Genomic DNA, 24,598 nt, shown 5'->3' with positions numbered 1-24,598 from the left:
TACTGGAAGATCCTGTGCCTGGAGGTCTCTGCCCATGGAAGATTTTATCTGCAGAAGATCCCAACCATAGAAAAGTCCCTCAAAAGATCCCATCCCTGAGAGATCCGGTCTCTGGATAATTCTATCCATGGAAGATTTTGTCTCCAGAAGATCCATCTCATTCCCGAAACAGTCCCGTCCCTGGAAGAATCCCTCAAAGTTAATGTCCTTGAGAGATCCTTTCCCTAGAGAATTCTGCCCATGGAAGATTTTGTCTATAGAAGATCCTGACCATGGAAGATCCGGTCTTTGGAAGGGTTTCTTGAAGATCTTGTCTCCAAAAAAATGCCCCATCTATGGAAGATCCTGGCCCTGGAGGACCCTGACCATGGAAGATCCTGACCCCAGTGGTTAGAATACCCCTTGAAGATACTGTCCATGGAAGAGCCTGGCCCTGGAGGACCCTAACCATGGAAGATCCTGGCCCTGGAGGACCCCCAACCATGGAAGATCCTGGCCCTGGAGGACCCCGACCATGGAAGAGCCTGGCCCTGGAGGACCCCGACCATGGAAGAGCCTGGCCCTGGAGGACCCCCAACCATGGAAGATCCTGGCCCTGGAGGACCCCCAACCATGGAAGATCCTGGCCCTGGAGGACCCCCAACCATGGAAGATCCTGGCCCTGGAGGACCCCCAACCATGGAAGATCCTGGCCCTGGAGGACCCCCAACCATGGAAGATCCTGGCCCTGGAGGACCCCCAACCATGGAAGATCCTGGCCCCAGTGGTTAGAATACCCCTTGAAGATCCTGGCCCCGGACGCTCCTGACCATGGAAGATCCTATCCCTGGAGGTTAGAATACCCCTAGAAGAAGATGTTGTCCCTGGAAGATCCAGCTGGAGGTTGATAGGACTTCAGCAGCTGCCCATACACTGTCGCTGGTCCTGATTGGCCGGTGGGCGGCCCTGAGAGCAGAAGGAGTGTTGGGGGTGGCGGTCACATCAGGAGGATGGGTGAGGGAGGTGCAAATCCCAGGATTAGGCGACCTCCCCAACCCACCGAACCGAACCCCCGATAATGAGGCCTCAGGTTCTTATTTTTTTTTTTGCCATTGGTGTCTCATTGGGGGAGATTTTCCCCCACTTCCGGTCCTGGAGACACAACAGGAAGCGTTCACTAGGTGTCCCCATTGGGCGATTCCCTCACTTCCTATTCTGGAGACACAACAGGAAGCGGTCACTAGGTGTCCCCATCGGATTCCCCCTCACTTCCTGTCCCGGTGACAACCACACATTCCGGATACACAGAGATAATATAATAAGAGGAGTTCTCACGGTGAAATCTGCTGCCGTTACCATTAGCAACCAATCACAGCGCCATGACAGACCCCGGACATGTCAGTGTCCCCCCCCCCCCGGGATTACTCACATGTGGTGCTCCGGCCGCTCCATCCCGCTAACTGTCCGCTCTCCGCTCCGCACTGCCCTCCACACACCACTGTCACCACTGTCCCCGCCCACACAGGGGCGCTGCCATTACTAGGCTCAGCCACGCCCACTGGAGGCTGTTAGGAAACACTCAGCCACGCCTCCACACACTCTCCTGTCTGAGTCCGCCACGCCCCTTCTCGCTGAGATGGACGTCCTGACGCAACAACGTCTAAATCAGCGTGCTTCAGCAGGTCGGCTGGTTGCTAGGTGACCGAGAGCGCCAATGAGAGCACGTGCACGGCTGTATAATGACGGGTACCGTATTGTGTGTAGTGTGCGCGCAGCTGCCTGTGTGAGGGGAGAGTGCTGGAAGATCCCAGCCCTGGAAGATCCCCTATCTCTGGAAGATTCTCCATCTTGGAAAGGGTCCCTGGAAGATTCCATCACTGGAAGAGTCTGTACTTCCCTACAAGATCCCGCCCCTGGAAGAGCCTTTCCCTACAAGATCCCGCCCCTGGAAGATTCTGTCCCTACAAGATACCGCCTCTGAAAGATTATGTCCGTCCCTACCAGGTCCCGCCCCTGGAAGAGTCTGTCCATCCCTACAAGATCCCGCCCCTGGAAGAGTCTGTCCATCCCTACCAGGTCCCGCCCCTGGAAGAGTCTGTCCATCCCTACCAGGTCCCGCCCCTGGAAGAGTCTGTCCATCCCTACCAGGTCCCGCCCCTGGAAGAGTCTGTCCATCCCTACAAGATCCCGCCCCTGGAAGAGTCTGTCCATCCCTACAAGATCCCGCCCCTGGAAGAGTCTGTCCATCCCTACAAGATCCGCCCCTGGAAGAGTCTGTCCCTACATGATCCCGCCCCTGGAAGAGTCTGTCCCTACAAGATCCCGCCCCTGGAAGAGTCTGTCCATCCCTACAAGATCCCGCTCTTGGAAGAGTCTGTCCATCCCTACAAGATCCCGCCCCTGGAAGAGCCTTTCCCTACAAGATCCCGCCCCTGGAAGATTCTGTCCCTACAAGATACCGCCTCTGAGAGATTATGTCCGTCCCTACCAGGTTCTGCCCCTGGAAGAGTCTGTCCATCCCTACAAGATCCCGCCCCTGGAAGAGTGTCCATCCCTACAAGATCCCGCCCCTGGAAGAGTCTGTCCATCCCTACAAGATCCCGCCCCTGGAAGAGTCTGTCCATCCCTACAAGATCCCGCCCCTGGAAGAGTCTGTCCATCCCTACCAGGTCCCGCCCCTGGAAGAGTCTGTCCATCCCTACAAGATCCCGCCCCTGGAAGAGTCTGTCCATCCCTACCAGGTCCCGCCCCTGGAAGAGTCTGTCCATCCCTACCAGGTCCCGCCCCTGGAAGAGTCTGTCCATCCCTACAAGATCCCGCCCCTGGAAGAGTCTGTCCATCCCTACAAGATCCCGCCCCTGGAAGAGTCTGTCCATCCCTACAAGATCCCGCCCCTGGAAGAGTCTGTCCCTACATGATCCCGCCCCTGGAAGAGTCTGTCCCTACAAGATCCCGCCCCTGGAAGAGTCTGTCCATCCCTACAAGATCCCGCTCTTGGAAGAGTCTGTCCGTCCCTACAAGATCCCGCTCCTGGAAGACCCTGTCCCTACAAGATCCCGCCCCCGAAAGAGTGTCACTACAAGATCCTGCCCCTGGAAGAATGTCTTTCCCTACCACATCCCGCCCCTGGAAGAGTCTGTCCGTCCCTACAAGATCCCACTCCTGGAAGAGTCTATCCGTCCCTACAAGATCCCGCCCCCGGAAGAGTGTCACTACAAGATCCCGCCCCTGGAAGACTGTCTTTCCCTACCACATCCCGCCCCTGGAAGAGTCTGTCCGTCCCTACAAGATCCCGCCCCTGGAAGAGTCTGTCTGACCCTCGAAGATCCAATCCTGGGAAGAGTCCCTTGGAGATCCTGTCCCTGGATGATTCCATTCCTAGAAGATTCCTTTGAAGATCCCATCCTTAGAAGAGTTTCTTGAAAGGTTATGGTCCCTTGGCCATCCCATCCCTGGAAGATCCCATCCCTTAAAGAGCCCTTGAAAGATTCTGTCCTTGGAAGAGTCTCTTTAAGATTTAGTCTTTTGGAGATCATGCCCCTGGAATAGTCCTTTAAAGATGCTGTCCCTGGAAGATTCTCCTCCTTGGAAGAGTCCCTTGGAGACCCTGTCCCTGGAAGAGTCCCTTGAAGATCCTGCCTCTGAAAGACTGTCCCTGGAAGATTCTGTCCCTGGCAGAGTCTTTTGAAGATCCTGTCCTTGGAAGAGCCCCTTGAAGATTCTGTCTCTTTGAGATCCTGTCCCTGGAAGATCCATTTCTGAGGGAGTCTGTCCCTGGCAGAGTCCTTTGAAGATCCTGTCCCTGGAAGATTCTGTCCTTGGAAGAGTCCTTCGAAGTCCTGTCCCTGGAATATGCCATCCCTGGAAAGGGTCCTTAAAAGAGCCTGTCCTTGGAAGAGTCCCATAAAGTGTCTGTCTCTTGCAGAGTCCTTTGTAGATTCTTTCTTTGGAAGAGTCCTTAGAATAGTCGATCCTTTGGAGATCCTGTCCCTGGAATGTCCCATGTCTGGAAGAGTCCCTTGAATATTCTGTCTCTGGAAGATCCCGTCCCTGAAGGAGTCCCCATCCTTACATCAGAGTCCCCCCTTATGTCAGAACCCCCCCCCCCCCAACATCAGAGTCCCCTCCTACACCAGAGGCTGCCTTAGAAGTCCCCCCTTGCATCAGGGTCCCTATTAGAGCCCTCCTTACATCATAGTCTGCCTTAGGAGTCCCCCTCTCCCTTACATCAAAGCCCTTCCCCAACATCAGGGTCCCCATAAAATCTCCCTTTACATTAGATTCACCCCTACAACAGGGTCCCCATCAGAGTCTACCTTAGGAGTCCCCCCCAACATCGGGGTCCCCTCATATTAGCATCCCCATCAGAGTCCCCCCTCCCCAACATCAGGGTCCCCATAAAATCTCCCTTTACATTAGATTCCCCCCCCTTACAACAGGGTCCCCATCAGAGTCTATCTTAGGAGCCCCCCCCCCCAACATCAGGGTCCCCTTATATTAGCATCCCCATCAGAGCCCCCCCCCCCCTCCCCAACATCAGGGTCACTATCAGAGTCATCCCTTATTTCATAGTCTGCCTTAAGAGTATCGATTTACATCAGAATCCCCATCACAGTCCCCTTTACATCAGATTCACCCCTTACAGCAGGGTCCCCATGAGAGCCCCCCCCCCCCTTTACGTTAGAGTCTATCTTAGGAGTCCCCCCTACATCAATGTCCCAATCAGAGCCCCCTCCCCAAACATCCGTGTCCCTATCGGAGTATTCCCCATCAGAGTCTTCCCCCTCCCCCAACATCAGTGTCCCTATCAGAGTGTTCCCTTACATCATAGTCTGCCGTAGGAGTCCTCCCTTATATCAGAATCCCCATCAGAGTCGTCCCTTACACCAGAGTCTACAGTATCCCCGGAGTCCTCTCTAACATCAGGACCTCCCTTATATCAGAATCCCCATCACAGCCCCCTTTGCATCGGATTCACCCCTTACAGTAGGGTCCCCATTGGAGGAATTCAGAGCCCCCCCTTTACATCAGAGTCTCTTAGGAGTCCCCCCCCCCCTTTCATCAAGGTCCCTATCAGAGTCTCCAGTCTGTGCACATCTTGTAGTGGGCCGTATGTGGCCCGCGGGCCGTTGTGTGGCCCCTCCCCCGCAGTTGCAGTGCATGGTGTGATTGGTGGGGGAGGATGTGCCGGCGGTCCATTCATTTCAATGGGCTGACCTAACGCAATGTAAGTCAATGCGCAACATAACGCCCGTGTGTCCCTGCAGGTGAATGGGCCCCGAATGTCCTCCGGGGGCCACGTGGTCCCTCAAGATCAGAAGGATCAGCAGTTGATTTTCCGCTGTCAGCAGAGCCGACACCCCCACCCCCGCCTGCGGATTCTGATAACAGCCAGGCGTTTGGATTCCCCCCCCTATCAGAGGCGGCTGAGCCGGGTGGGGCGCTTCATGTATGACATGGGGGGGGGGGGGGTCATATCTTGTATGAGAGATATCCGGCCCACCAGGGGGGGGGGGGAGGGGGTCACCTGCTGCTTCACTTCTATCTTTATTCATTTCCCTGATCTGTCACATTGCACCATGAAGAGTGTTAGTGGAACTCTGGTCCTGAATGTGGAGAAGATGGGGGTTGTAGTCCTCATTTCTGAGTGAAGAATATAGAAGGGATGAGAGCCACAAACGTAATCAGTCCAGGAAAATCTTTATTGCAAGCAGAGGTGTAACCGAAACCTTCAGGGCCCCGGTGCAAGAAACCATGAAGGGCCCCCCAGACCCCCCCTGGCCCTTCCCTTTAAGCCTGGGGCTCTTCCCACTGATCCTGGGGCCCTTTACTCTCATTGCGGGGGCCCTTTATTACAGTCCAGCAGCGGGACCCTTTCACAAGTTCTGCAGTGGGCCCCCTTCCTGCCATCTTGGGGCCTCCCCACGGTGGTGGAATGCCAGGGCCCGGTCCCAAGTGTGAGCTTTGTGATCCTGGAAGTTCACCCACTGGTGTCAGTAGTTTTTATTTTTTGGTATTTTAATTGTATTATTTTTTATGATTTTATTTTTTTTTTTTTTTTTACAATGTGACTGACTATGACTCTGTCCATTCATAAAAGGAAGGAGCTGGTAAATTACATATTTATCGACCCCTCCCTGGTTCTCTATTGTGACACATCCCCTGCAGCAGCTGGCAGGAGAGGGAAGGGAGCACAGTGTGGGGGGGGGGGCACATAGGGGCCCAGCAGTGGCGGCCCATCCATTGGGTGCGCAAGGGTGCCACCCCCCCCTATCCATGCGTCCGGCCCCCTAATCTACATGCACATGGATTCCAATAGGATTTTTTTTTTTTTTTTTTAAGCACGTGATTACAACCAGAGGCTCGAATAATCTTCAAAAAAGGGTGGGCTCTGCGCCCCGAGCCCCACCTAGTTGTGTGACAATAGCGAATGAATATTTGACATTGCCACACTGATTATCCTCCCAGCCAATCAGGAAGCAGGTCCTGAGACCTGTTTCCGATTGGCAAAAAGGAGAGGGGAGACGGCCCGCCGAGAGGGAACATGGAGAGTGAGGGGGAAGCCGCCGCCTGTCAGTCCCACTGGGGCCCAGAGACAGCAGAACACAAGTGAACTGGATATGAGGAGTGGCGGGGGCAGCATACAGAGGAACCAATCTCCTCCATTTTCCTCCTGCAGCTACAGGAGGAAAAAGGAGGGCAGTGATTTCTCTACATGCTGCCCCCGCCGCCCCTCCTATCCAGGTGTACAGGGGAGCCGCACAGACCCCTGAGCATGGGGCCCGGTTGCAGTTGCAACCCCTGTAGTTACACCCCTGATTGCAAGTAAAACAATTGCAGGTATTGATATTTCATACAAAGTTACATTGTTGCAACTATGTACAGGAGCATCTCATAAAATGATATCATCAAAAAGTTAATTTATTTCAGTAATTCAATTCAGAAAGTGAAACTCATATATTTTCTATAGATGTCACACACAGAGTGAGAGATTTCACGCATTTCTTTCTTTTCATTTTCCATCGAGTGACACCCCAAAATTCAGCATCTCAGAAAATTAGAATATTACATGAGACCAATAAAAAAAAAAAAAAAAAAAAAAAAAAATGATTTTTAAAGTGGTAGTATACTCCTTTTTTTTTTTTTTTTTTTTTACTTTTACCTTTCAGGTAAGCCTATAATGCGGCCTATAATGCGGCTTACCTGTAGGTACAAATAATATCTCCTAAACCCGCACAGTTTAGGAGATATTTGCCCTGCATGCAGCCGCTGACGCTAGCAGCGCATGCGCTCTGAAGGTCTGGCGGACCTTCAGAGTTCCTTGCCGGGCACGTGCCGGAAAGTGACGTCATCGCGGCTCCAGCCACTCACAGCGCCAGAGCAGCCGAACCCAGAAGAGACGCCGAGGGAGCATGGCAGCTCCCACAGCGGTGTCCGGGGGTCCGTGTCGGGGCTTCATTTTAAGGTAAGTATTTCATAATGAGCTAGTATGCGATGCACCCCACATTATGCCTTTGTCTTGCAGGGCTTGTTTTTTTTTTTTTCGGAAGTATACAACCGCTTTAACCACTTAAGCCCCAGCCCTATTTCGGACACTTTTTGTTTACAAGTTAAAACCAGTATTTTTTCCTAGAAAACTACTTAGAACCCCCAAACATTATATATATATATATATATATATATATATATATTTTTTTAGCAAAGACTCTGGAGAATAAAATGTCGGTCATTGCAATATTTTTGTCACGCGGTATTTGCGCAGCGGTCTTTAAAACGCCATTTTTTTGGAAAAATTACGAAAAATCACATTTCACTGCATTTAAAAAATACTAAACAGTAAAGTTAGCCCATTTTCTTTATATATTGTGAAAGATGATGTCACGCCGAGTAAATAGATACCCAACATGTTACGGTTTAAAATTGCGCCCCCCCGTGGAATGGCGACAAACTATGGTCAATAGAAATCTCAATAGGCGACGCTTTAAAATTTTTTAACGGTTACCAGTTTAGAGTTAGAGTGTAGGTCTTTTTTTTAATTATTGCTCACGCTCTGGCGATCACGGCGATACCTCACATGTGTGGTTTGAACAGCAATTTAACTCGCCGCTCGACTTCTGTATACGTTTTCTTTCGTACACGAGCTGACGGGGGCGGCTAAAATTTTTTTTTTTTTCCTATTTATTTTATTTTTTTTTTTTAACTTTATCACAGGTTTTTAAAAAAAAAAATAAAAATGTGATCACTTTTATTGCTGTCACAAGCAATTTAAACATCCCTTGTGACACCAATATGCAGTGACAGGTACTCTTTATGGAGGGATCGGGGGTCTAAAAGACCCCAAACCCCTCCATTGCACTTCCATGTATGCAAAACGCCAAAAACTGCATTTTTGCATACAGCCGGTTTTTTTTAATCTGCCGCCTTTTGCAGCAGAGTAACCCGGAAGTGACGTCATGGACGCCGCCTCTGGGTTACGTCATTGAAGACCCGATTGAAGCCGCTTCCGACTACATCCAGCCGGTGGACACGTCGGCTGGGTGCTCGGGGAGCCCCGAGCAAAGTTGCGGAAGGCGGCGGGAGGGGGGGGGGTGTCCCCTCCCGCTCACCCGGGTAACGATCGAGTGGCTCCCGAGCCGACCGTCGGCTCTAAACCACGGTACCGGGATGGTGCCTTTAGCTAGAGGCATCACCCCGGTATAACACCACAAAATTTGCCGACGTAGCCCTACGTCACTTTGCGGTAAGTGGTTAAAAGAGAAATGTTGTCTTAGTGAGAAGTCTGTCCATGTACAGTATAGGATGAGAAGTCTGTCCATGTACAGTATAGGAGAAGTCTGTCCATGTACAGTATAGGAGGAGAAGTCTGTCCATGTACAGTATAGGATGAGAAGTCTGTCCATGTACAGTATAGGGGGAGAAGTCTGTCCATGTACAGTATAGGGGGAGAAGTCTGTCCATATACAGTATAGGAGGGGAAGTCTGTCCATGTACAGTATAGGATGAGAAGTCTGTCCATGTACAGTATAGGGGGAGAAGTCTGTCCATGTACAGTATAGGGGGAGAAGTCTGTCCATGTACAGTATAGGGGGAGAAGTCTGTCCATGTACAGTATAGGAGGAGAAGTCTGTCCATGTACAGTATAGGGGGAGACGTCTGTCCATGTACAGTATAGGAGGAGAAGTCTGTCCATGTACAGTATAGGATGAGAAGTCTGTCCATGTACAGTATAGGGGGAGAAGTCTGTCCATGTACAGTATAGGGGGAGAAGTCTGTCCATGTACAGTATAGGAGGAGAAGTCTGTCCATGTACAGTATAGGAGGAGAAGTCTGTCCATGTACAGTATAGGATGAGAAGTCTGTCCATGTACAGTATAGGAGGAGAAGTCTGTCCATGTACAGTATAGGGGGAGAAGTCTGTCCATGTACAGTATAGGGGGAGAAGTCTGTCCATGTACAGTATAGGATGCACTCAATACTTGGTCGGGGCTCCTTTTGCATGAATTACTGCATCAATGCGGCGTGGCATGGAGGCGATCAGCCTGTGGCACTGCTGAGGTGTTATGGAAGCCCAGGTTGCTTTGATAGCGGCCTTCATCTCCTCTGCATTGTTGGGTCTGGTGTCTCTCATCTTCCTCTTTACAATACCCCACAGATTCTGTGGGCCAGGGGGGGGCTTTTGATATCCAATGTAAGGGGGAGGGGGGGGGGGTGCTCTGGACATCGAGTCTTTCAGATACAACCGGCCCTTTGAGGGCAACCATAATGCTGATCCGTCCCGCGATGAAATTGAGTTTGACACCCCCTGTCCTAGAGGAAAAGAGAGATCTGTGTTTCAGTTTAGAGGAAACACACAAGATCTCTTTCCCTCCCTGACAGAACCGCGCTCTGCCTTGTTTACATAGGAAGACCGCCGTTCTGTCATTCCACTGAACGAACGGCGGGTCTCGATGGTCACTGATTGGCTCCTGCTGTTTCCAATTACGCGCGCCCCGAAATCTCATGCACTAAATCACGTATACTGTATGTACGCAACCTTGCACAGCCAGGCCAGAAGTGATTAACTGGTAATTGCGCGGTCATGCAACACTCTACCCAAATTCAATTTATATCATTTTTTTTTCACACAAATAGAGCTTTCATTTGGAGGTATTCGCTCACCGCTGCGATTTTCTTTTTATTTTTTTGCGCTATAAATTAAAAAAGATTGAAAACACCAACTGCCACTGACATCACCAGTGACGCTAATGCAGTGATCAGTGCTAATACTATGCACTGTCACTGTACACTAATGACACTGGCTGGGAAGGGGGTAACATCAGGGGAAATCAAGGGGTTAAATGTGTAATGTGAGCTGCTTTTACTACTACATCTCTGTTTCTTATCTCTGCTTTGCAGGGAGGAGAAACAAAGAGATCATTCCCTGTGTACAGAGCTCTGAGCTGTGATTGGATGCAACCGGTCAGCAGGTCCCGGCCGTGAATCATTGGCTGTGATCTGGTGACAGGCTCCCTCTGTGTGCATGCATAAGTAGGCAGTGATGTATGGGTATGCCACTGCCTACACAGCCCACTCACTGGGTAATGATACGCCTCTTGCACAGCCACACCCTATTTAAATGAAAGTTCCGCCCCTAATTAAAGACCATTTTCTGCAGTAATAGCGCTATATCAGTGGGCTGTGCTATAATACACCTCCGTACACTGGGCAGTAATAGCGCTATATCAGTGGGCTGTGCTATAATACACCTCCGTACACTGGGCAGTAATAGCGCTATATCAGTGGGCTGTGCTATAATACACCTCCGTACACTGAGCACTGATATAACCTTTTTGTATATACACAGCTGAGAATTTTCTATAGTGATATATATGGTAGACATGCGCACATAGTTCGGTATATACAGTAGATATGCACGGCTACTCTGGAATATACGGTTGAGCATGTGCAGCTATTCTGGGAATTATGGTAAGGTGCACAGCTATTCTGGGAATTATGGTAAGGTGCACAGCTATTCTGGGAATTATGGTAAGGTGCACAGCTATTCTGGGAATTATGGTAAGGTGCACATCTATTCTGGGATATAAGGTAGGAGTGCACAGCTATTCTGGGGTGTAAGGTAGAGGGCACTTCCGGGTTGGGTGGGGTAATTACGGTAGTGATTGGTGTTGGAGGAGGAGATCAGTGCAGGTAGGTGAATGTCCCCCCCTCCCCCCATATATAGGATGGAATTGGCTCCTCTCTATAGAATTATACAGCCAATGTCTGTGTGCTGCAATCAGGACTGTCTGTGCTTCCAATACAAACCAATGGGACCGGTGTCACTGGGGGTCCTGCAGGGGTCAGGAAGGCAGCACTGAGCCCCCCAGGGTACCCCGGTGTATGGGAAGGACCCTCCTCCCTTCCCCCCCATACATCAGAGCCCCCTAATGTGAGGGTCCCCCTTCTTATTTCATGGTCCCCTTCAGGGTCCCCTACCCCCCTTATCTCAGGGTCCCCATCAGAGTCCCCTACCCCCTTATCTCAGGGTCCCCATCAGAGTCTCCTACCCCCCCTTATCTCAGGGTCCCCATCAGAGTCTCCTACCCCCCTTATGTCAGGGTCCCTATTTGATTCTCCCCCTTTACATCAGGGTCCCCATTAGAGCCCCTCCTTCTTACATCATTGTCTCAACACAACCCCCTCCCCTTCTGGTTAGGTCAGGGTCCCCATAAGAGTCACCCCCCCCCCCCCCATTTCCTTGTGTCAGTGTTCCCATCACGGTTCAATTCCCACCTTACAATAGGGTCCCCATCAAAATGTATTTTCCCCTTTACATCAGAGCCCCAATCGGAGTGCCCCCCCCCCTTACATCAGAGCCCCCTCATGTCAGGGACCCCCTTCTTGTATCATGGTTCCCATCAGAGACCCCTACCCCCTTATGTCAGGGTACCCAATAGATTCTCCCCCTTTACATCAGGGTCCCCATCAGAGCCCCCCTCACTTTGCATCTGGATCCGCATCAGAATTCCCCCCTCCCCTTTTTTCTGGGTCCCCATCAGAGTCCCCTACCCCCCCTTATGTCAGGATCTCCATCACATTCCACCCTTTACATCTGGGTCGCCATGAGAGCCTCCCTGCTGCTTACATCAGTGTCCCCTTCAGAGCCCCCCTCCCTCAACATAAGGGTCCCTATCAGCACCCCCTACCCCCCTTATGTCAGTGTCCCCATTAGATTCTCCCCCCTTACTTCAGGGTCCCCATTGGATCCCCCTGATCCTTACATCAGTGCCCCCCTCAGAGCCCCTCCTCCTTACATCATCAGAGTATCACCCCCCCCTTTATAAGTCAGCTTCCCCATCAGAGTCCCCCATACATCAGAGTAATCAGTGGGGTTTGGGGGGTAGAAGTGGAAATTGAACTGAATTCTTAGTGTTAGGAATGGCCACCGACCCCCTTTACCTCTCCTAGTGATGGGCCGAATAGAATGTCTGACTGGGCCACATGTGTCCGGGGGAGGGGGGGAGGTGCTTGTGCTGGGGGTTCTTTCTATGTGGGAGGTGCATGCACTGGTGTTTCTCACTATGGGGGAGGGGCTTGCACTGGTGTTTCTCACTATGGGGGAGGGGCTTGCACTGGTGTTTCTCACTATGGGGGAGGGGCTTGCACTGGTGTTTCTTGCTATGGGGGAGGTGCTTGCACTGATGCTTCTTATTGTGGGGGAGGTTATTAGGGGAAGGCATAGATCGGTGTTTTGCAGGAACACACAGCGATCTGCCTTGCTTACATGCCTAGGTCTCCCTCTGTACCGATGGATCGGCGGGTGCCAGCAGACATCAAGTCCATGGTACCCACCGACCAACTGCTGCTGTGTATTATTAGGTGGTAATTAGCCTAGGCTAATGACATCATGCACAGCTCTCTCTCACTCACTCTTGTGAGAGTTTGCCAGCAAGGGAGGAGGGATGAGTCATAGGAGAGCCCAGGAGAGCTGGATGAGGGCGGAGATAACAGGGGACTGCAGAGATCCATGAGTATTCATCAAGGGAGGAGAAATGTGCAGGCAAGCAGTGGTGTGAGTGTGTCTGTCTGTATATATACAGTATCTGACAAAAGTAAGTACACCCCTCACATTTTTGTAAATATTTTATTCTATCTTTTCATGTGACAACACTGAAGAAATGACACTTTGCTACAATGTAAAGTAGTGAGTGTACAGCTTGTATAACAGTGTAAATTTGCTGTCCCCTCAAAATAACTCAACACACAGTCATTAATGTCTACACCACTGGCAACAAAAGTGAGTGCACCCCTAAGTGACAATCTCCAAATTGGGCCCAATTAGCCATTTTCCCTCCCCGGTGTCATGTGACTCGTTAGTGTTAGAAGGTCTCAGGTGTGAATGGGGGGCAGGTGTGTTAAATTTGGTGTTATCGCTCTCACTCTCTCATACTGGTCACTGGAAGTCCAACATGGCACCTCATGGCAAAGAACTCTCTGAGGATCTGAAAAAATAATTGTTGTTCTACATAAAGATGGCCTAGGCTATAAGAATATTGCCAAGACCCTGAAACTGAGCTGCAGCACGGTGGCCAAGACCATACAGCGGTTTAACAGGACAGGATCCACTCAGAATAGGCCTCACCATGGTCGACCAAAGAAGTTGAGTGCACGTGCTCAGCGTCATATCCAGAGGTTGTCTTTGAGAAATAGACGTATGAGTGCTGCCAGCATTGCTGCAGAGGTTGAAGGGATGGTGGGTCAGCCTGTCAGTGCTCAGACCATACGCCGCACACTGCATCAAATTGGTCTGCATGACTGTCGTCCCAGAAGGAAGTCTCTTCTAAAGATGATGCACAAGAAAGCCTGCAAACAGTTTGTGGAAGACAAGCAGACTAAGGACATGGATTACTGGAACCATCTCCTGTGCTCTGATGAGACCAAGATAAACTTATTTGGTGTCAGATGGTGTCAGGCGTGTGTGGGGGCAACCAGGTGAGGAGTACAAAGACAAGTGTGTCTTCCTACAGTCAGGCATGGTGGTGGGAGTGTCATGGTCTGGGGCTGCATGAGTGCTGCTGGCACTGGGGAGCTACAGTTCATTGGGGGAACCATGAATGCCAACATGTACTGTGACATACTGAAGCAGAGCATGATCCCCTCCCTTCAGAGACTGGGCCGCAGGGCAGTATTCCAACATAACGACCCCAAACACCTCCAAGATGACCACTGCCTTGCTAAAGAAGCTGAGGGTAAAGGTGATGGACTGGCCAAGCGTCTCCAGACCTAAACCCTATTGAGCATCTGTGGGGTATCCTCAAACAGAAGGTGGAGGAGCGCAAGGTCTCTAACATCCACCAGCTCTGTGATGTCATCATGGAGGAGGGGAAGAGGACTCCAGTGACAACCTGTGAAGCTCTGGTGAACTCCATGCCCAAGAGGGTTAAGGCAGTGCTGGAAAATAATGGCGGCCACACAAAATATTCACACTTTGGGCCCAATTTGGACATTGTCACTTAGGGGTGTACTGACTTTTGTTGCCAGCGGTTTAGACATTAATAGCTGTGTGTTGAGTTATTTTGAGGGGACAGTAAATTTACACTGTTATACAAGCTGTACACTCACTACTTTACATTGTAGCAAAGTGTCATTTCTTCAGTGTTGTCACATGAAAAGATAGAATAAAAAATTTACAAAAATGTGAGGGGTGTACTTACTTTTGTGAGATACTGTATGTGTGTGTGTGTGTGTGTGTGTGTGTGTATGTATATATATATATATATATATATATATATATATATAATTATGTGTATGTATGTATGCGTGTATATGTGAGGGGTGTGCTTACTTTTGTGAGATACTGTTTACAATTTAATACATTTTGTACATTTTATACCTTTGTGATTTGTGTCTTATAAAGCCCTTTGGGCCTTCTTTTTTTTTTTTTTGTTTTGTATTTATTTGCATTCATCGACACTAAGACACTTCCATGCCCCTCATATGCCAGCTCTCCTCTGTGTACAAATAGATCTTTCTTTTGTTTGTTTTGAAAAAAATATTTTTTTTTATTATTATTATTTTGCAAAATTTATGGTCTTTTTTTTTTTTTGTTAATATCACAAAAAAAAAAAAGCGGTGATCAAATACCACCAAAAGAAAGCTGTATTTGTGTGGGGAAAAAAAATGCTACAGATTTGATTTGGGTACAGCGTTGCATGACCGCACAATTAGCGGTTAAAGTGCTGAATAGCAAAAAATGCCCCGGTCATGAAGGGGGGGGGGGGGGGATAAAACCTTCCAGAGGCAAAGTGGTTAAAGAAGTTGCGTTGGTGGCCGTTGTGATATTTTTATGATCCGTCATGAGTCATCCTCGGATGATCGGAACGGGCGCACAGCATTACTGATCCATTCTCTTTAGGTCCCTGACTCAGTACTGATTGATACTTTGTATCACATTGCACTGACGTGGCACCAGAGGCAAATTATCACTTCTGTGTGCGCCAAGATTCGGCATAGCCTACGATTGGGCCGGAAGACTAAGTAATACAACGCCTGCAAGGGAGTGTGTCTATAGGAATGTTTCACCATTCTTCCAGAAGCGCATTTGTGATGTTGGAGGAGAAGGCCTAGCGCACAGTCTCCACTCCAATTCATCCCAAAGGTGTTCTATCGGGTTGAGGTCAGGTCAGTCACGTTCCTCCACCCCAAACTCGCTCATCCATGTCTTTATGGACACACACGTATATAAATGGTATTCGCACCTCACATCGCTGCGATCATTAGAGCGAGATCAATAATTCTAGCGCTAAACCTCCTCAGTAACTCTAAACTGGTAACCTGTAAATGGAATAAAACCATTGCCTATGAAGATTTTTAAAGCAGAAAAATTGTTCGAACTCCTTTTTCGAAAAATGAAAAATCGGCCGTGAGAGCAGACGATCGCTCCATCATGTAATGACCGAACTTTGAACGATAAATCGTTTTTCGTTCAGTTTGTCACATATGCCCGGTGCAAACAGTTCGGCCGAGAAACACATTAACCACTTCTGTACCGCAAGGATTTGTCCCCTTAATGACCAGGCTATATTTTGTGATTCGGCACTGCGTTACTTTAACTGACAATTGCGCGGTCGTGCGACAGTCTACCCAAATAAATTGAGGTCCTTTTTTTCCCCACAAACAGAGCTTTCTTTTGGTGGTATTTGATGACCTGTGCGATTTTTTTTTTTTTTTTTTTTTTTTTTTTTTTTTTTTTTTTTTTTGCGCTATAAACAAAAAAAGAGCTACAATTCTGAAAACAAAACAATATTTTTTACTTTCTGCTATATAACATTACCATTAAAAAAAATAAAAATCGAATTTTCTTCATCATTTTAGGCCAATTTGTTTTCTTCTACATATTTTTTTTTTTTTTGTGCTATAAACAAAAAAAAAAAAAAAGCGACAATTTTTGAAAAAAAAAAACAATATTTTTCACATTCTTTTATATGACATTCTCAAAAAAAAGTAAAAATCAAAATTTTTTAACATTTTAGGCCAATTTGTTTTCTGCTACATAATTTTGGTAAAAAAAAAATCGAAATAAGCGTATTTTGATTGGTTTGTGCAAAAGTTATCGCATCTACAAACAACGGGAAAGATTTGTCTTTTTTTTTTTTTTTTTATACTAGTAATGACGGCCATCTGTGATTTTTTAGCGGGATTGCGGCGGACAGATCAGACCCCTAACTGACATTTTTGACACTTTTGGGGGTACCAGTGACATTACTGCAGTAATCAGTGCTAAAAATATGCACTGTTACTGTAATAATGACACTGGCAGGGAAGGGGTTAACACTGTGGGTGATCAAGGGGTTAAATGTGCGCCTAGGGGGTGTTTCTAACTGTGGGGGGCGTGGCTTGTGAAATGATCATAGAGACCTGTGGTCCTATATAGAAGGATCACAGGCGCTCTGTGATCATTCCAGAGAGAAGAACGGTCAGCTGTGTTTACAACATCCGACTGTTCTTCTCTCTCAGCGGGGAGCGATCGCGGGTGTCAGGCGGCAATCAGAACCGTCTGCCCCGTGCATCGGAGTCCCCGCTTCCCGAGAGCGAGCGCCGTACATGAATGGCGATTTGCCGGGGAGAGGCTGCCTGCTGCAGTACATCTGCGGTGGGTGGACGTAAAGTGGTTAAAATTATTAAAGTGTATTTTTCCCCCAAAAATTGCATTTGCAAAACCACGTGACATAAAATATCGCCATTTTATTCTCTTGCGCCTCTGGTAAAAAAAAAGTATATAATCTTTGGGGGTTATAAGCAATTTTCTAGCAAAAAATACGGATTCAAACTTGTATACAAAAAGTGGCAGAAAAGGGGCGGGTCTTCAAGTGGTTATTCGGCAGCACAACTGGCTCCTCCTCCCTCCCCCAGGCTGAGCTCTGCTGTACATGCAGGAAGCTGATTTACTCTGCTCTCTCCTCCTATCAGCATGTCCCTTGTGCGCTGCAGCACACCTGGTTGGCTCCTTGTGCTGCTTCTCCCTGTCCCAGTCTGTGCTCTGCTGTGCTGAGGCTGATACAAATGATCAAACTCCTGATTCAGTGGGTTGCAATCTGTGCTTTTTTTTTTTTTTTCTTGTTGTCCGCAGTGTTTCCGCCATGCAGGACGGCAACGACCCGCGGCGGCTCCTTGGCCAGATCCGTTGTGTTCTGGAATGTATCGAATGTCTGCGCCGGGCCAAGCTCCTCCCCCAAGCTCTGTGCTATGTCCCCGCGGAGGTGCAGTACAAGATCTGTAAGGACCCCAACGCAGCCGCCACGTCCCGCTCCCTGATGACCGTGTGGGAGGACCCCGGCTACTCCAAGCACAATCTGAAGAAGCTGGTCAGGGCCACCGTGGAGGTGCAGAAAGGAAGCTGCGTCAAAGCCACGGGCGAGGAGTACGGCAACGCCAACGGGCTGTGGGTGAAGCTGAGCAAGGTGAGAAAAATAACTTCTCCATAATACTCAGCACAGGGATGGTGGGAACCCCTCATAATGGGCACAGCAGGTGTACAGACCCAGGAACTCAGCACAGGGATGGTGGGAACCCCTCATAATGGGCACAGCGGGTGTACAGACCCAGGAACTCAGCACAGGGATGGTGGGAACCCCTCATAATGGGCACAGCGGGTGTACAGACTCGGGAACTCAGCACAGGGATGGTGGGAACCCCTCATAATGGGCACATCGGGTGTACAGACCCGGGAACTCAGCACAGGGATGGTGGGAACCCCTCATAATGGGCACAGCTGGTGTACAGACCCGGGAACTCAGCACAGGGATGGGGGGAAGGGATGTTGGGGTGTCGGGGGATGGTATGATGGAAATACGTCTTGTGGTGAGTGATTGCGGTTGCCCGGCGCTCTCTGTATTCCAGGATCAGATGGAGGAGTACGGCATCGGCGGTGACATGGCGGAGGGCTGGGTGCTGCTCTGCAGGCAGGACAATGGAGGGGACCGGCTGGTCCCGGTGGAATCCCACGATAAGCTTACCGGCCAGCAGCACTTATTTGGGGTGGATTACAAACCCATCAGCAGGTAGGTGTGCGATGGTTGGCGGGGGCAGGTATGGGTGGTGGGGGAGGGGTATATATAGAGATGTGTTGGGTGCGGGGCTCATTCCGGTCTCTCTGCAGGTGGGAGGATGTTGTGGACGCCACTTACTCCATGCGCCTGGCGAGGCACCCAAGATCTACCCAACCAGATGAGGAAGCGGTACAGAAATTACGGTAATGACCGGAGAGATTCCACCCCCACCGACCCCCGATACCAAAATATGTCCGACACCATATTGTATCATTTCTGTTCTCGGAGTGCCCACCTTCATTGTGTGCTACCCACCTTATGTCTATACTAGGAGTACCCACCTTCATTGTGTGCTACCCACCTTATGTCTATACTAGGAGTACCCACCTTCATTGTGTGCTACCCACCTTATGTCTATACTAGGAGTACCCACCTTCATTGTGTGCTACCCACCTTATGTCTATACTAGGAGTACCCACCTTCATTGTGTGCCACCCACCTTATGTCTATACTAGGAGTACCCACCTTCATTGTGTGCCACCCACCTTATGTCTATACTAGGAGTACCCACCTTCATTGTGTGCCACCCACCTTATGTCTTTACTAAGAGTACCCACCTTCATTGTGTGATACTCACCTTATGTCTATACTAGGAGTACCCACCTTCATTGTGTGCCACCCACCTTATGTCTTTACTAAGAGTACCCACCTTCATTGTGTGATACTCACCTTATGTCTATACTAGGAGTACCCACCTTCATTGTGTGCTACCCACCTTATGTCTATACTTGGAGTACCCACCTTCATTGTGTGCTACCCACCTTATGTCTATACTTGGAGTACCCACCTTCATTGTGTGCTACTCACCTTATGTCTATACTAGGAGTACCTACCTTCATTGTGTGCTACTCACCTTATGTCTATACTAGGAGTACCCACCTTCATTGTGTGCTACCCACCTTATGTCTATACTTGGAGTACCCACCTTCATTGTGTGCTACTCACCTTATGTCTATACTAGGAGTACCTACCTTCATTGTGTGCTACTCACCTTATGTCTATACTAGGAGTACCCACCTTCATTGTGTGCCACCCACCTTATGTCTATACCAGGAGTACCCACCTTCATTGTGTACTACCCACCTTCATTGTGTGCTACCCACCTTATGTTTATACTAGGAGTGCCCACCTTCATTGTGTGCTACCCACCTTATGTCTATACTAGGAGTACCCACCTTCATTGTGTGATACCCACCTTATGTCTATACTAGGAGTACCCACCTTCATTGTGTGATACCCACCTTATGTCTTTACTAGGAGTACCCACCTTCATTGTGTGATACCCACATTATGTCTATACTAGGAGTACCCACCTTCATTGTGTGATACCTTACCTTTATCTATGTGCCACCCACCTTTTATGTCTCTACAAAGCTTACCCATCTTTATTTCTATTGTACCTATTCTTATGTTATTAGTAGGGATACCCACTGTGATCTGTGTAGTACCCACCTGTATGTCCTTACCAGGCGTACCTACCTTTATCTACATAGTACCAACCTTTATATCTATAATAGGAACACCCACCTAATCCCTGTATCAGCCACCTTTTATGTCTTCTCTGGGAATACCCCTTTAGTTTCTGTAGTATTTCCCTTTATGTCTTTAGTAGGGATTTCCTCCTCGATCCATGCAGTACCCACTAACATGTGCAGAACGGAAAGATTCGTTATTTTACTCATTTTGGTTCATTAAGGAATTCATTTCGTTTGGTTTCGGAATTCCTTTAGTTTCGTTTTCGTTAAAATTCGTTTCATCTATTAATTTTCTAACCAATTCCAACTTTTCAGAAGAATTTGAATTCGGATCGGTTGAAAAACGATTGACCGATTCGAATTCTGTGTGAAGAAATAGCTGGTTGTTAAGCAGCGGGCCGGGAAGCCGGCCGCCCGCGTCCTTAGCAACCACGAGTCCTCATCTGTCAGCGGGCTTCCCCACTGACAGATGAATGTAGAGAGAAAGAATGCTGACAATAGAAAATTTTAAAAAAAGCCACGTAGGGTCCCCCCCCTCCCCCGGTACATATCAGGCCCTTTGGGTCTGGTATGGATATTAAGGGGAACCTCCACGCCAAAATTAAAAAAAAAAATGACTTGGGGGTCCCCCCCAAATTCCATACCAGACTCCGGGCATGCAGCTCGGCAGGTCAGGAAAAAGGGGGGTGGGACGAGCAAGCGCCCCCCCCCCCTCCTGAACTATACCAGGCCACATTCCCTCCACTTAGGGGGGTGGGTGCTTTGGGGCACCCCCACCCCAATGAACCTTGTTCCCATGTTGATGGAGACAAGGGCCTCTTGCCAACAACCCTGGGCTGTGGTTGTCGGGGGCTGTGGGTGAGGGGCTTATCGGTACCTGGAAGCCCCCAGATCTCCCCCCCCCCACCCATGTGAATGGGTATTGGGTACATCGTATCTGTATCCATTCACCAAAAAATAAAAACCACAGAAAACCGTTTTTGATAAGTCCTTTATTTAAAAAAAGTAAGATGTAAATTCATCGTTCATCACGATGCCCACCGGCCTCAAAAATAGAAAGATTGAAAATAACGCTTCACTTCCTAAGAGGCTACCAGGGCAAGACAGGGGCAGGGGGGGGGAAGTTGCCCCCTAGGGTCGCTCTGGTGCCCGTTAAAAGGTTGCATTGCTTCTGCCACAGACATGCCTAAAGAATTACTGCTGATGAGAAGAAGGAAGTCCCAACTTCTGACCTACTGAGTGCGGGTTGAAGACAAGGACAGAGCGCAGGCCTCCCCCAGCGTGGACGGTGTAAACTGTGTCTGAGCAGAGGCCGGTTCCCTGCCCCACTGGAGACTCCCATCCTCCAGCCAGCCCAGAACCCCCAACTACCCCCTGCAGGCCAGGTTGGGAACCTGGATTTGCCCGGGGGTAGTAGAGAGTACCCGGAGCGGAGCTTCAGTCAGTCTGGAATTGGGGTCAGGAAGAGGGAGAGTGGGAGGGGGGCTGAGTCGCTGCACCATGGGCCTCTGGTTTGTACTTGCCCCCTGGCCCGAAAGTTGCCAGTCAGCCCCTGGAGGCTACCGGCCATCTGCCCTCACTTCAGCTTTGACAGTTCTTGAATAGGCAAGGGGCGAGGTCACCTGGTTACGTTACCCAGTGGCACCGCCCCTTCTGACGTCACATGACGAGGGACACTATTTTTAACGGATTTCAATGAAATTCCTTACTATTCATTACTATTTCATTCGGAGATTCGGATACATCCGAATACCCAAAAATTTGGCTGAATTTGTATTTGGACCTGAACGTATTGCACATGTCTAGTACCCACCTTTTATGCTTTACTAGGCATACCTACCTTTATCTGTGTACTACCAACTTGTCTGTACTAGGAATATCTATTTTTCCATTTTTATGTCTATCTCTCATCTTACATAGTTACATAGTTACATAGTTAGTGAGGTTGAAAAAAGACATCAGTCCATCCAGTTCAACCTATGATGTGTGTGTGTTTGCTTTTAGCCGTACATTGTATACCCCTGTATGTTGTACATTGTATACCCCTGTATGTTGTACATTGTATACCCCTGTATGTTGTACATTGTATACCCCTGTATGTTGTACATTGTATACCCCTGTATGTTGTACATTGTATACCCCCTGTATGTTGTACATTGTATACCCCTGTATGTTGTACATTGTATACCCCTGTATGTTGTGGTCTTTAAGGTGTCCATCTAATAGTTTTTTGAAACTATCAATGCTCCCTGCTGATACGACTGCCTGTGGAAGAGAATTCCACATCCTTACCCCTCTTACAGTGAAGAACCCCTTACGCACTTTAAGGTTAAACCGCCTTTCCTCTAGTTTTAGTGAGTGGCCACGTGTCTTATTGTATCTCCTTTCTCTGAATAGTTTGTTCCTTATGCTCGGGTCACCAGTACAGTATTTGTACATTGATATCATATCCCCCCTCAATCGTCTCTTCTCCAGAGAGAATAAGTTCAGTGCTTGTAGTCTTTCCTCATAGCTGATGTCCTCCATCCCCCTAATTATTTTTGTTGCCCTTCTCTGGACTTTCTCCAGTTCCAGCACATCCTTCCTGAGGACCGGTGCCCAGAACTGGACAGCATACTCCAGATGTGGCCGGACCAGAGTCTTGTAGAATGGGAGAATTCTCATTTTATCTCTGGAGTGAATCCCCTTTTTTATACATCCCAGTATTCTGTTGGCTTTGCTTGCGGCGGCTTGGCATTGCATGCCACTGCCAAGCCTGTTGTCTACCAGTACCCCCAGGTCTTTTTCCATCCTAGACTCACCCAGAGGTTCCCCCCCTAGTGAGTAGCTTGCTTTCTGGTTTCTGGCCCACAAGTGCATTACTTTACATTTTTCAACATTAAATCTCATCTGCCATGTAGTTGCCCACTCCGTTATTTTGTTCAGGTCCGCTTGTAAGGTTTCCACATCCTGCATAGAAGATATTGGCATGCTTAATTTAGTATCATCCGCAAATACTGAGATTGTACTCTTTATGACTATATTAGGCATACCATTATTTATTTCTGTAGTACTTACCTTTATGTCATTACCAGGAATACCCCCCTCCATTGCGGCTCTTCTCACTGTCTCTTCCCTCCGGCAGGTTTATTCCCCCCTCCTGGACATACGAGTGTGATGAGGATTTGGTCCATTTCCTGTATGAACATGTGGGGAAGGAGGACGAGAGTCTGGGGAATATCAAACAGTTTGTGGACAGTATCAACGTCTCCTCTGCTACGGTACACACATGTCACATTGGAGGGGGGGGGGCACAGAGCCATTTCTCACCATTTCTCATGGGGGAGTGTGGCCAGAGATGTCACATGGGGTTGGGGTGGTTCAGAGCCATGTCATATTAGCGGGGGAGGGGGTGAAGGAGAATGATAAGCTATGTCACATGGGGAGGGTGTAGAAGAGCCATGTCACATGGTGTAAAGTGATGCAGAGCCACGTCACATGGGGGTAAATGGGTGCAGAGCCATATCACGTGGGGGTAGGGGGGTGCAGAGCCATGTCACGAGGCTGTAGGGGGGTGCAGAGCCATGTCACATGGGGCTAAGGGGGTGCAGAGCCATGTCACATGGGGCTAAGGGGGTGCAGAGCCATGTCACATGGGGGTAATGGGGTTCAGCTTCATGTCACACATAGGGTAGGGAGTTCAGCTCAATGTCACACGGGGGTAGGGGGTTTAGCTCCATGTCACGCGGGGGTAAGGGGGTGCAGAGCCATGTCACACACCGGTAAGGCTGCGCGGAGCCATGTCGCACAGGGGTAAGGGGGTGCAGAGCAATGTCACACAGAAGTATAGGGGTACAGAGCCATGTCGCACACTGGTAAGGCTGCGCAGAGCCATGTCGCACAGGGGTAAGGGGGTGCAGAGCCATGTCGCACGGGGGTAAGGGGGTGCAGAGCCATGTCACATGGCGGTAAGGGGGTGCAGAGCCATGTCACACGGGGTAGGGGGTTCAGCTCCATGTCACACTCTGGAAGGGGGGACAGAGCCATTTCACATTGGGTGGATGGGGGAGCAGAGCCATGTCACATGGGGGTAGGGGGTGCCGAGCCATGTTTTATTAGGAGGGTGGGGTTGCAGCACCATGTATTATGGGGGTGGGGGTTGCAGTGCCATGTTTCATTGGGAGGGTGGGGTTGCAGTGCCATGTCACATAGGGGTAGAGGGGGAACAGAGCCATGTCGTGTGGTTCTAAAACACACGGACCTGAACAAAATTAGACCAGCTGCTTAAAATGTGGGGTATCTGGATGAAGTATCTCAGGAATGGGTCCCTGGCTGCCTCAGTCTGCAGCTAACCAGCACTGGGTTCCATTACTCTGCTGGCCATAAACTTTGTGCCCCTGATCCAGTCTCATCCATGTACATTATTTCCTGTCCTTTTGGCCCCCAAAACACATTGGTTTTCATGTGCGGTCTTCCGCCTGATTTTCCACTGGAATACATTTTGTATCTGGACCGTTCAGCTCGTAGTGTAGCGCTTCAATATCAGGTTCATGGATTTGCATAACAAACCAAGGTGAC

General features: G+C 49.2%; 2 protein-coding genes and 1 long non-coding RNA gene across 5 annotated transcripts in view; 2 read left to right on the top strand and 1 right to left on the bottom strand.

Moving 5' to 3' along the window:
• UROD (uroporphyrinogen decarboxylase) overlaps nucleotides 1-1,515 on the bottom strand; it is a 28,656-nt gene extending 27,141 nt beyond the window's left edge. The window contains exon 1 of the mRNA XM_082265265.1: nucleotides 1,409-1,515. Within this exon, the coding sequence (XP_082121391.1) occupies nucleotides 1,409-1,431 (23 nt within the window). The 5' untranslated portion in view covers nucleotides 1,432-1,515. The remainder of the gene's footprint in view (nucleotides 1-1,408) is intronic.
• Nucleotides 1,516-8,789: 7,274 nt separating this feature from the next.
• LOC309561178 lies at nucleotides 8,790-9,363 on the top strand. 3 transcript variants are annotated; one of them, XR_014225551.1, is made up of 5 exons: nucleotides 8,807-8,840; nucleotides 8,891-8,927; nucleotides 9,065-9,101; nucleotides 9,239-9,275; nucleotides 9,326-9,363. It is a non-coding gene; the product is annotated as an uncharacterized lncRNA (long non-coding RNA). The 3 variants fall into 3 exon arrangements; XR_014225550.1 differs by lacking the exons at nucleotides 8,891-8,927; nucleotides 9,065-9,101 and adding an exon at nucleotides 9,123-9,159; XR_014225549.1 differs by lacking the exons at nucleotides 8,891-8,927; nucleotides 9,065-9,101 and having other exon boundaries at nucleotides 8,790-8,840.
• Nucleotides 9,364-11,073: 1,710 nt separating this feature from the next.
• Nucleotides 11,074-24,598, top strand: part of HECTD3 (HECT domain E3 ubiquitin protein ligase 3) — a 112,134-nt gene continuing 98,609 nt past the window's right edge. Inside the window, exons 1-5 of the mRNA XM_082265613.1 lie at nucleotides 11,074-11,166; nucleotides 17,588-17,918; nucleotides 18,358-18,518; nucleotides 18,617-18,709; nucleotides 23,166-23,301. Coding sequence (XP_082121739.1) covers nucleotides 17,598-17,918; nucleotides 18,358-18,518; nucleotides 18,617-18,709; nucleotides 23,166-23,301 — 711 coding nt within the window. The 5' untranslated portion in view covers nucleotides 11,074-11,166; nucleotides 17,588-17,597. The remainder of the gene's footprint in view (nucleotides 11,167-17,587; nucleotides 17,919-18,357; nucleotides 18,519-18,616; nucleotides 18,710-23,165; nucleotides 23,302-24,598) is intronic.

This window comes from Pelophylax lessonae, assembly GCF_965119305.1.
Source record: "Pelophylax lessonae genome assembly, chromosome: 8".
Taxonomy (NCBI): domain Eukaryota; kingdom Metazoa; phylum Chordata; class Amphibia; order Anura; family Ranidae; genus Pelophylax; species Pelophylax lessonae.
The sequence above is the reverse complement of the archived record's forward strand: the minus strand, read 5'-3'. Positions and strand labels throughout refer to the sequence as shown.